Below are 12,528 nucleotides of genomic sequence, written 5' to 3'. Positions count from 1 at the left end.
TGGACCTTGGAGTACGGTTCTTGTCGTTGTCGGGGAAACACTACGTCAACACGTCAGAAGGACTCTTATTGCTGTGTGTTTACCAGAGAATATAAAAACAAGCTGGCAGACATGAGTGAGCTGTTGGGCAGCGAGGACTGCATCAAGAGCCTCCGGAAAGACGTGGTCGATATTCAGAGTGCGATTGTGGACGTGGTTTCTAGAACCGGACCGGTCCGTTACACGTCCTGGAAGTTCCCCGACAAACTGGCCTGTAGTCTGGATATGGTGGCTCTGCTGGGGGAGTATGACTTTGTGGATGGAGAGGACGCATACAATCAGCACTCGCACATTGTTTTACTGGAGCTGGTGGTTGACAGGTATTACAGAAGCTGCAAATCTATTCTTACCCTTTAAACTTTTTCACATGTTACGTTGAAGCTTGTGGTTGAAACCTATCTTATTTGGGTATTTTGTGAACACCCCTTGTAATGGTGAAGTAGAAGTACAATGATGCAGGGATTTAAAATCTTTTTAGAAACAGAAGACAGTACATGTGCTCTATTTGCATTTAGCTGTCCCAAGTTAATACTTTGTAGAACCACCTTTCACTGCAAAAACAGTATTTTTGAACAATGTCTCTACCACTTTTACAAATCTAGAGACAAAAATTTTGGCCATTCTTCTTTGCAAAATAACTCAACCTCAGTCAGCCTGAAGGAAACGTGATTGAAAATGTGAGTTGGATTTAAGTCTAAGCTTTGTCTGGGCCACTCTTAACACAATATGCTTTGGTTCAAATCGTTCCATCATAGCTCTGGCTGTATGTTTAGGGTCAATGTCCTGTCCAAAGGTGAACAGTAACCCCAACAGGTTTATTTTACCCCCATTTTATTAACCCTGCTTAAGAAAAGCACTCTCACAGTAGTTGCTGCCACCTCCATGCCACACAGTGGAGATCGAGTGTTCACGCTGATGTGCAATTTAGCTTGTAGACCAACCTTATCACCATCCACACGGTATTTGGCATGTGCTGTTTGCTATCCTTTCAAACAGCTTTTTCACAGTCATAAACACACAGTAATACTTAATAACAGCCTGATGCTGGATAGGATGGAGCGCTTACTCAAGCAATTTGTTTTTGACAGTTCTACAGCTAGGTGACTTCCTTCATGCCATTCTTTCAGCCCAGTTGTATGGATTACTCAACTAATAGTTGTCCTGTCATCTGCCTACCTGAGGAGTGGCCTGTCTGCAGCTCCTCCAGAGTTACTATTTGCCTTTTGGCTGCTTCTTTGATTAATTTTCTACTTGGTCGTCTTGCAAGTAAACGGCCATGTTTTTGTAGGTTTGCAATGGTGTCATACTGTTTCAATTTGTGGATAATTGACTGAACAAGGTTCTGTCAGATGATATTGTTTTGCATTTTAGCTGTGCTTTAACTTTCCATGACCTGTCTGGTTTGTTCCCTGGTCAGGTGGACTGTTTTCTAATTGGTGACTTCTGAAGGCGGTGGTTTTTATTTCAGGGCATCAGATTAAAGGGAACTGAATACAAATAGATCTTCAGACTTTTTAGTTTTTGTTTGTGAAAATGTTTGAAAACTATGTATCATTTTCCTTCCATTTCACAATTATGTACTTCTTTGTAATGGTCTATCACACACAGCCCATTTAAATATGTCAAATTTGTTGCTGTAAAGTAACAAAATGTGTAAATATTCAAGGGGCATGAATACCTATACAAAGCATGTGCAAAAAGTTTGTTACAAAATTATTGTTCAGACTTTTTTTAATATGCTGCTTTATTCTCTTCTGCTTTAACTAGACTCCTGCTCCTTCTGCAAAGCGTCAGTGCTTATACTGAGTTACAGGCGGGCAGATCCAGAAGAGACCGAAGCCAACAGGAAGGATGCCTCTCAGTGGGCCTTGTGGTTAGGAACTACTGGGGTAATTTGCTTCAGTGTGTAAAGAAGAAGGTATTCATGGCACTGTTACAGATTGAAAGGAACAAAAATATTTTACTGTTTTTAATGGGTTCTTTGTTTTGTAGGAGAACTCTAAAGACATAAAACAAACAAAGACATTAGACTGTAAGCACACAAAGAAAGAGTCACCTATGTCTTCCCCAACTATGTCAGACACTGACTTTTGCAGAAACTGTTCATCTACCTTGTTTTCGCCCCCCCAGAATAACATACATTCGGGTCCAACTTACAATGCCCCATCATATTCAAAAGCTGAACTGCACAATACTGGCTGTCAGACAACAGAGTCCTCCCTCATTCCCTGTGATGCATGTTATCGAGTCCAATCCCTTTTGAGAAACACAGGAGATGCTTTGAAGGACCTTTTCCAGAGTGAGGGTCTGCCCTCATCTCTTCAGCCTCTCTCAGATGCCATGCAAGACACTGTGTATGCAGGACAAATGACGGCGGGTGATGTCGCCCAGTGGACCGAAGAGCAGCTCAGGGACATGCGGCGCCTTGCAAAACATCTTCAGGATGTGCGGAGTACAGTGCAGCCTCTCAGAGAAGCCCTCGCGAAAGCTGAAACCGAGCGAGATAGATTCAGTTCTCAACTGGAAAGCATGAAGAAGGAGTTTAAGCAAGAGGTGAAACAACACCAGACCAGTATAGTCCAGCTGGAGTTTTCTCTTCGGAAAGCACAGAGATCCGCGAAAGAAACAGAGCAAAGGCTACAAGAAGAACATAAACAACTCAAAAGAGGTAGTAAATGTATTATTTATACAATGCCTTTAAAAGTCATTTATATCCGTCAAACACATTATCCATTACAAACACATACCTAAATGTATTTCACCGAGATTGTATGTGTTAAACCAACAAAGAGCATCATGTTTCTGACATGGAAGTAAATGATAGATGGTTTTCTAAATTTTTTATAAATGAAAATCTGGAAATTTGTGTTGTGCATTCAGCTTTCTTTACTTTGATCCTATTTATCCATTAATTACCTAAACGCGTTAATGATTGCAGAGTTACTGGGGTCTGGTGCCTGTCAACAACAAACCTGTCCTCCACTCCACATTCATGCCCACTTAACTTTGGTATATCATCTAAAATTCCAGTCACATATATTGATGATTTTGGTTTTAATGTGACAAAATTTGAATAAATGTTCAGAGATGGAAATAATTTTTGCATACATTATAATATTAACTACTTTTCATATTTGACAAAACTTTTCTTTTGCATATTTCTAATAGAAATGTTGTCCTTGGAGGAAAGCAATACGAGGCTCAAAGAGAAAGTAGAACTCCAGCAAGACACCTTGCAAGCACTTGGTAAAGGACACACTAAATGTCTTTTCATTCAGCTCTTTACTTTTGCTGCATAATGATGAACCATTTCTCAACTCTTTCCTGATAGTAAATGAAAATGACGAGCTGCATCAGAAAGTGAAAACACTTTGCAGAGAGGAGGAGACATGCTGTGAACTGCAGCAAATGATCCAGGAGATCAAGACTCAGCTCGGTGACACTCAACTTCTTCTTGACAAAGAGAAGGCCAAGTATCAGAGTGCTTGTCGTCATCAGGAGGTGAGCTTTGCATTTAAAACGCAGTTGTTTGTAACCAGAGTCAACTGATTTATACTCTTATGGGTTAATTGGTGTATGGCTGTGAATCTAGTCGATGCATACAAAGCAGAAGTCCTTATTAGAGAGAGTGGATGCTCTTGATGAAGAGTGTGAAGAGCTACAGAGGCAGTTGGGAGAAAAAGAAGAGACACAGATTAACCTAAACAATCAGCTGCAAAAGATGTCAAAGCTGAAGGAGCAACAACAGGCTCAGCTCTCTGAGCAGCAGGTAGATAAGAAGCCCTTACATACCCATAACTCACAAACATACAATTAAGATGCTTACATATTCGTTTTCTTCCATCAGGATATCTATAGAGGGCTCCAAAAAGAGAAACAAAGACTACAGACACACGTAGATGAGCTGGAAAAGCATGTTGCAGAATTGATGGAGCACGTGCAAGCATTGACGGAGAGGGAGAGACTTTTGGTGGCTTTCCCAGAACTCAACAACTGGGCTCAAACCCAACCACAAAGTAGGAAACTCCCACATGCATTAAAGCACTTCAAATCTTTGCTTTTCTGATAAAGATGTGAAAAATGGCCTTAGAACATATTAATCTTTTATTAATGTAGCTAACCCCATACCAAAACAATCTAGAGAAATCCAGCCTTTCATGTAGGTACATTTATTCAATTGAAAAAAAAAAAAAAACACATTAATAATTAATAGTTTATATAAAAATCAGTGGCATCACAATTATTGGAAGCCCTAATAATTCCTATAAAATAAATCCAGCATAATTATTGTTTTATGTATAATTGACCTATTTAAGTTGATCAGTTTCTTGGAACTTTATTCCATGTTTCTGTTTCTGTGGGATATAGATATGATGTGACACAGAGGCCCATTTCTCTTAGCAACTCTTCGAAATGGAAAAGAATGGAGAACATGAGATAATGGGAGCATTTTTTCAGTGTGAGCTTATACCATTGCAAAAAAAATTTAGATCATGTTAAGGTTTTTGCATATTTTTACTGGGATTGCCAATAAACACGGAGGGTGCTGCATTTACAAAAAAAAAAAAAAACATTTACTATCCCCATGTCCATGACAAAGATTGCACTGAAACTATATATTTCTGGACTTGAATTTAACATTTAATACTTTCAAAGACTAACTCTTGTCATTTACAGCAGCTGTAAACTACAGTGGTGAATTATATGATGACTTTTTTTCCTTCACAAGCTACAGGAAACTTGATTTTGGATATGGAGCAACAACAGCAAGCAAATAGCCTTCGTATAAAAGTTCTGGAACAGGAAAATGCTACTCTGCACAAAAGTCTTGAGAAACTACGACAAGGAGCAATGTTTAATGCCACTAAGGTAAGAACATGGGTAGCCAATTTGAGATATGTTTCGGTAGAAAAAATTGTATTTGGTGTGTTTTAATGTTTCATATTTACAGTAACTCCTAGATAACCATTGGATCATGGAAAACTTTCTATTTCATGACCAGCAGAGGTGGTGCCTAAAGCACTGAATGATCATTCTTGCGCATGCGCAGGTTGAGTACTAATGTCAATAAAGTCACCCGTGACCTACCAGTGACCCATGGGAGTCTATATAGTCACATGACACCTAGAGCTCAGTCCCTTTTTTTCTTCTCACATGTAGGTTAACTGAGTGCATGTGTAACCCCTGTGTACACCACTGCTCTTCTCGTTTCTTGCTTGTTAGCCTCTTGACTGGTTTGTGGTCGGAGTGGCGGGTGGGTCTCGCCCTCCAGGGGCTGTGCAACTGCTTTCATTTTCCATCAGATCGGCTTTTCATTCAGTGACCAGACCCGAGACCAGCTTGGAACCAGGGCGACCAAGTGGGGGCCTGGACATCGTGCCTATTTTGACCACGCAATCTGGTTGGCATCCCTCAAGGTCTTTAAGACGTTGTGAGGCCCACAGATGATGTGATTGGGCTGGCAGTCGGATATTTTACCACAGGACAGCTCAGCCACTGGGCTGCCCACATCCCAGATTCATAGGTGCTGTCCTTCTTGTCTTGGGTATACCGTCTTCAGTTCCGACGCTGGGCCCCTGTCCCTGTCTGGGTCAGGATGACAGTCATCTGCGATTGGCTGAAGACGCAGGTGCTGCACCAGGAGCTCTGCACCTTGCTGTCCAAGGCGCAATAGTGCCTGTGATTCCTCTGTTGGATCCGGGGGGCTTTTTTTACAAATTTTTTCTGGTTCCAAAGAGTCCAGTGGTGGATTTCAGGGGCTGGATGTTTATCTGAATATGATACCCTTTCACATGCTGATCACCAGGGAAATGTTTCCCTTGGCGACTGGTTCATGTCTATCGACCTGACGGATGTGTATGTTCCAGTTGCTCTGCATTACTGCTGATTTCTTTGCTTTGCATTCCAGGGGAGGCACTTACAGTTCCCCTTCGGACTTTCACTTTCTCAACCAGCTGTTCTTTTGCTATGCTGGCTCATGGAAGGATTGGGCCCTTTTTAAACTGAGTGACAGGGGGTGACTTTGTTGTCATTAGTACTCCACCTGCGCATGCGTAAAAATATTCATTCAGTGCTTGAAGCACAGCTTCTGGCAGTCATCCAGGATTCATAGAACCGTAGTTACAGTCGTAACTTTCGTTATGTGTTCAAACAGGAAGCTCCATCTCAACACACATGACGCCAGGAAGTGGACCAGATGTTTGCCTGGGAGTTTAAAACCCAAGAACAACCTCATTTTGTATTATGTGGAAGAAATTAAATAAACAAAAATACTCAAATAAAAAAATGTTTAACATTGATATGATATTTCCCAGTCACTGTTTTTGCTGCTTTGTTTATTAGTCGGGGCTGCACGGTGGTGCAGTTGGTTGCACTGTTGCCTTGCAGCAAGAAGGTCCTGGGTTTAATTCCCAACCTGGGGTCTTTCTGCATGTTGCATGTTGCATGTTCTCCCTGTGCATGCGTGGGTTCTCACCAGGTACTCCGGCTTCCTCCCACAGTCCAAAGACATGCCTGTTAGGTTAATGGGTCACTCTAAATTGCCCTTAGGTGTGAATGAGTGAGTGTGTGCATGGTTGTTTGTGTGTTGCCCTGTGATGGACTGGCGACCTGTCCAGGGTGTACCCCGCCTCTCGCCCGTAGACTGCTGGAGATAACACCAGCTTCCCCGTGACCCACTATGGAATAAGCGGTAGAAAATGACTGACTGACTGTTTATTAGTCTAATTTTAAACCCATTTTTTTGTCAGACACTTCAACTTGTGGATTTTTGTAATGTGGACCAGGATGACCAGTGTATTAGTGTTGGTGTTGATCTATTCATAAGTAAAAGATATAATAACCTACATCAGCAACTGAAACAACTGGCTCACCTCTTTATGGGATCTTATTATTATGACTTTGAAAGTCAAAATAATTTATTCAAATCTCAGAAGTATGATTCTGAAACTCTTAACTTCTGACTCTTTATGGCATACATACAGGTCCTTCTCAAAATATTAGCATATTGTGATAAAGTTCATTATTTTCCATAATGTCATGATGAAAATTTAACATTCATATATTTTAGATTCATTGCACACTAACTGAAATATTTCAGGTCTTTTATTGTCTTAATACGGATGATTTTGGCATACAGCTCATGAAAACCCAAAATTCCTATCTCACAAAATTAGCATATTTAATCCGACCAATAAAAGAAAAGTGTTTTTAATACAAAAAAATGTCAACCTTCAAATAATCATGTACAGTTATGCACTCAATACTTGGTCGGGAATCCTTTGGCAGAAATGACAGCTTCAATGCGGCGTGGCATGGAGGCAATCAGCCTGTGGCACTGCTGAGGTCTTATGGAGGCCCAGGATGCTTCGATAGCGGCCTTTAGCTCATCCAGAGTGTTGGGTCTTGAGTCTCTCAACGTTCTCTTCACAATATCCCACAGATTCTCTATGGGGTTCAGGTCAGGAGAGTTGGCAGGCCAATTGAGCACAGTGATACCATGGTCAGTAAACCATTTACCAGTGGTTTTGGCACTGTGAGCAGGTGCCAGGTCGTGCTGAAAAATGAAATCTTCATCTCCATAAAGCTTTTCAGCAGATGGAAGCATGAAGTGCTCCAAAATCTCCTGATAGCTAGCTGCATTGACCCTGCCCTTGATAAAACACAGTGGACCAACACCAGCAGCTGACACGGCACCCCAGACCATCACTGACTGTGGGTACTTGACACTGGACTTCTGGCATTTTGGCATTTCCTTCTCCCCAGTCTTCCTCCAGACTCTGGCACCTTGATTTCCGAATGACATGCAGAATTTGCTTTCATCCGAAAAAAGTACTTTGGACCACTGAGCAACAGTCCAGTGCTGCTTCTCTGTAGCCCCGGTCAGGCGCTTCTGCCACTGTTTCTGGTTCAAAAGTGGCTTGACCTGGGGAATGCGGCACCTGTAGCCCATTTCCTGCACACGCCTGTGCACGGTGGCTCTGGATGTTTCTACTCCAGACTCAGTCCACTGCTTCCGCAGGTCCCCCAAGGTCTGGAATCGGCCCTTCTCCACAATCTTCCTCAGGGTCCGGTCACCTCTTCTCGTTGTGCAGCGTTTCTGCCACACGTTTTCCTTCCCACAGACTTCCCACTGAGGTGCCTTGATACAGCACTCTGGGAACAGCCTATTTGTTCAGAAATTTCTTTCTGTGTCTTACCCTCTTGCTTGAGGGTGTCAATAGTGGCCTTCTGGACAGCAGTCAGGTCGGCAGTCTTACCCATGATTGCGGTTTTGAGTGATGAACCAGGCTGGGAGTTTTAAAGGCCTCAGGAATCTTTTGCAGGTGTTTAGAGTTAACTCGTTGATTCAGATGATTAGGTTCATAGCTCGTTTAGAGACCCTTTTAATGATATGCTAATTTTGTGAGATAGGAATTTTGGGTTTTCATGAACTGTATGCCAAAATCATCTGTATTAAGACAATAAAAGACCTGAAATATTTCAGTTAGTGTGCAATGAATCTAAAATATATGAATGTTAAATTTTCATCATTATATTATGGAAAATAATGAACTTTATCACAATATGCTAATATTTTGAGAAGGACCTGTATTACTTTGACAGTCAGAATTATGACTTCAAAACTTATATTCCTGACACAACAGGTTTTAAAACAACCGTTACACCTCTTCAGATTCTTAAGTACAAGTACACACATTTTATTCTGTGAGTCACAAATCAAAAACCTCTTAAATTCAGTTTTGCTCCAATTGTTCCAAAAGCAAACGGTGCAACCAGCTTCTCAAAATGATTTGAACTCACGTAGAGATAGGTATTGGGCCAATGGAAAGATGAAGCTGATGTTTTTGCAGTAAACTGCTTCTGCTGTTGATGTTTTAGATGCCAACGCGCTAGCGTTGAGGACATGACCGCCGCTTTCCTCAAGGTGAGTTTGTTTGGCGTTTTTAAGATGAATGCATATGAAATAATACTACCACACTTAAAACAAAGTTTACTGGGCAAAAGTAAACAGCATTGTACATAATGCTAAACAGGGGCTATCAACAGCTGCACTGAGTGGCGCTGGACTTCGCATTGTGATAGTGTATTGCCCTGCTTCCACTGACACAAAATGCCCAGTGATTTTTTTTAATTTTTTTTTTTAGAAAAAATAAATAATATTGATCTTCACCCAGGCTTCCCATTCACTGCATTGTTGGAATTTTAGAGGCAAGTATGTTGATCCATTGCATTTCAGGAAATCAAGAGCATGTCATCATGAATGACGGTCCACCTGTTATGTAAAGACAACAAGGTTTGCTATAGGTAGCCCAACTTTTATCCTAAATCTTCTTCAAAAGTCTGTATCAGAATCGGTTCAGCAATACAACAGTTTTTGTGTGTTCTAGGGTTAATACCGACTACTATCTGATGAAAACAGTTATGAGTTTGTGCTGCTGCTCTCATTCTTCCACCAAACAGCTCCCAGTATGTTAGTCATTTTTCATTTTATTGATCAGCTTTGCTTTTTCTAGAATCATGTGTCCTCTTTGGGACCTTCGTCAGAGTAAAGAAATATAAATGTATTTTAGTGATGGCTAATTCTTCTCAAATTGGTGAAAGAGATGTCCAGACGTCATCAACCAACCGTATCCTGGTGGCTTTCACTGGCCTTTAGACAAAAACCAGTGTATTTCCACATCAAATACAACAATCTAATTTTGGGTTGCAATTATGTGATTATAATACTTTGTCAGGTGATTTAAGAGTGCTGCGAAAACGTAATGACTTTGTTTTGGGATTTTGTTAACAAAAAAATTAAACACCAGATTATAATTACTGAGTTTTGAGATGATCCTAGTCTATCACCTTCTGACATGACCTGATAAAAAAGAAACCCTTTTAACCAGCGACATTTGAGACATAGAATCTGAACATTAGTAGTAATTTGGATTTATTGTGAGGTGATCGTCAAAAGAAGTGGAGAGAGGAGTTACAGAACATGTTATCTCACATCTTGTCCTCAACATGGCGGTATCTGTATTTCTGCCTGGAGCGCACTTAGAGTTTAGAGCAGGCTGCACCCTCTGTTGTATGGCCATACAAATTACCTTCAAGTCACAGATCATTTTGCTCCACGGTCAGCGGTACGTTTAATGGCAAGCCAAAGGGGTAAAAAATTATCCGTATATTCTAATGCGTTGTTCTAATCCTTAAATCACGAGATGCGAAGTTTTTTATGCGCAAATGCGCAAATGCGTATATGCATATTTTATCATCAAGAGGCTGTTTTATTAGTGCTCAGCCACTAGATTTGAGGGCATTTTACCCAATCAGTACACTGCAAGGGTAGACACAACCAGAGGATCCCTGATCTTTGACAGAAAGTATGCTCCTACTATTCTGCTCCTGTCTTAATCACCCAGTTTAATAATGAAGTTTGGTATGACGTTCAACTCACTGTACTTGTTATTTTTGGACAATAAAACATCAGGTATCTTTAACAGGTGATTAATCATCAATTTAAACAGATGATAGCATTTGATTTGATTTAGTTTATGTTTTGGTAGTTTCAAATTGAAAATGACAAAAGATACATTTAAAAGATAGTTTATCAACTTGCAGTTCCTCTTACCTGACAGCAGATGTCCGCAAATTGTCGGAATCCTACAGCTAAAACTTTATCAAGAATTTAAATCTCACTAATGTTAACACTAATGTTATAGTTTTCTATGTTGTATTGTAGTTGTACATGTGTGAATACGTTTGGAAGAACACTATTGCTACAGTTTTACACATGTCACATTTAGTCTAACAACAAACCCTGAAAGTCAAGTCAAGTTTATTTATATAGCGCTTTTCAGCAACAAGGCACCAAAGGCGCTGTACATAAGGAAAAACATTACAATGATACAGAAAATCAAACAGCGGTAATTTAAAAAAATAAAAATAAAATAAAGAGAATAGAATGATGGATAAGAAATGAAAGGAAATTTGGACTGAAAACGCAACTAACAATGCTTAGGTGGCACAGTCAAAGGCCACTCTAAACAAATATGTTTTTAATCTTGATTTAAAGCAACTTGGGGTTTTGGCGATTTTACAGTTTTCTGGGTGTTTACTCCAGATTAGTGGAGCATAAGAACTAAAAGCTGCTTCTCCATGTTTGGTTCTGGTTCTGGTTCTGCAGAGTAGATTTGAGCCAAAAGACCTGAGAGGTCTGGGTGGTTGATACACTGGCAAGTCTGTAATGTATTTTAGTGGTGAGCCATTCAGTGATTTATAGACTAACAGAAGTATTTTAAAGTCTATTCTCTGAACTACAGGGAGCCAGTGTAGGGACTTAAGAACCGGGGTGCTGTGCTCCACTTTCTTAGTTCTGGATCAACTGCAGCTGTCTGATCGACTTTTTAGGCAGAACTGCGAAGACACCGTTGCAGTAATCAATTCTACTAAAGATGAACACATGAATTAGTTTTTCAAGGTCTTGCTGAGACATTAGTCCTTTAATCCTGGAGATGTTTTTTAGGTGATAGAAGGCCGACCTTGTTACTGTCTTTATGTGCCTCTGAAGGTTCAGGTCTGAATCCATCACTACACCCAGGTTTCGAGCCTGACTGGTGGTTTCTAGCTGTATTAACTGAAGCTGTGTGCTCATTTTTAAACGCTCTTCCTTTGGTCCAAAGATTATTACTTCAGTTTTGTTTTGATTCAGTTGAAGAACATTTTGGCCTATCCATGCATTGATTTCTTCTAAGCATTTACCCAGCGCTTAAATGGGTTCATGGTCACCTGGTGACATCGTAACATAAAGCTGTGTGTCGTCTGCATAGTTATGATAACTTACGTTGTTGTTTATTAAAATCTGAGTTACGGGGAACATGTAGATATTGAATAGAAGGGGCCCTAAGATGGACCCTTGGGGAACACCACATGTGATTTTTGTGCTCTCTGATGTAAAGTTACCTACTGACACAAAAAAGTCCCTGTCCTTCAAGTAGGATTTAAACCAATCAAGTGCTGTACCAGAAAGGCCGACCCAGTTTTCCAGGCGCTCTAATAAAATGGAGTGATCAACAGTGTCGAATGCTTCACTAAAGTCCAATAATACCAGCACTGTGGTTCTTCCACAGTCTGCATTTATTCGGATGTCATTGAACACCTTGACAAGAGCAGTCTCTGTACTGTGGTGAGCAGGAAGCCTGACTGGAAGACATCGAAGCGGTTGGTCATTGTTAGGAAGTTGTTTAGCTGTTGAAACACAGCTTGTAATCCAAGTGCTGCCTACTGTGTGTTCCTAGAACCAGAACCGGACATTCTGCTCTGCTGCTCCTCACTTGTGAAATTTATTCCCTTTACTAGGATATATTTTGTTGCATTTCAACTGCTGTAGTGTCCTTATATGATTTAGTTTTTAATTATGTTTTAATTTGTCCAAATAATATTTGATATTTTCATGTTTTTTTTTAATAATGAAGTGTTTTAATTTCTGCCCCTTTTGTTTGTGTG

The 12,528-nt window shown here is 40.4% G+C and overlaps 1 protein-coding gene across 5 annotated transcripts; it reads left to right on the top strand.

The window, feature by feature from the left end:
• Positions 1-7: 7 nt before the first annotated feature.
• Positions 8-6,338, top strand: ccdc157 (coiled-coil domain containing 157). 5 transcript variants are annotated; one of them, XM_047381806.1, is made up of 9 exons: positions 8-359; positions 1,807-1,957; positions 2,032-2,707; positions 3,208-3,285; positions 3,371-3,540; positions 3,632-3,808; positions 3,887-4,055; positions 4,775-4,908; positions 6,194-6,338. In XM_047381806.1, the coding sequence occupies exons 1-9, from the start codon at positions 112-114 to the stop codon at positions 6,215-6,217; spliced, it is 1,827 nt and encodes a 608-aa protein (XP_047237762.1). In that variant the 5' UTR covers positions 8-111; the 3' UTR covers positions 6,218-6,338. The 5 variants fall into 5 exon arrangements, with proteins under 5 accessions (XP_047237762.1, XP_047237761.1, XP_047237764.1 ...); XM_047381805.1 differs by having other exon boundaries at positions 4,769-4,908; XM_047381807.1 differs by having other exon boundaries at positions 141-359; positions 1,807-1,928; positions 4,769-4,908.
• The last annotated feature ends 6,190 nt before the right edge of the window (positions 6,339-12,528 follow it).

Source organism: Girardinichthys multiradiatus, chromosome 12 (assembly GCF_021462225.1).
Source record: "Girardinichthys multiradiatus isolate DD_20200921_A chromosome 12, DD_fGirMul_XY1, whole genome shotgun sequence".
Lineage (NCBI taxonomy): Eukaryota > Metazoa > Chordata > Actinopteri > Cyprinodontiformes > Goodeidae > Girardinichthys > Girardinichthys multiradiatus.
Note: the sequence above shows the minus strand (reverse complement) of the source record. Positions and strands in the feature narration are given on the sequence as shown.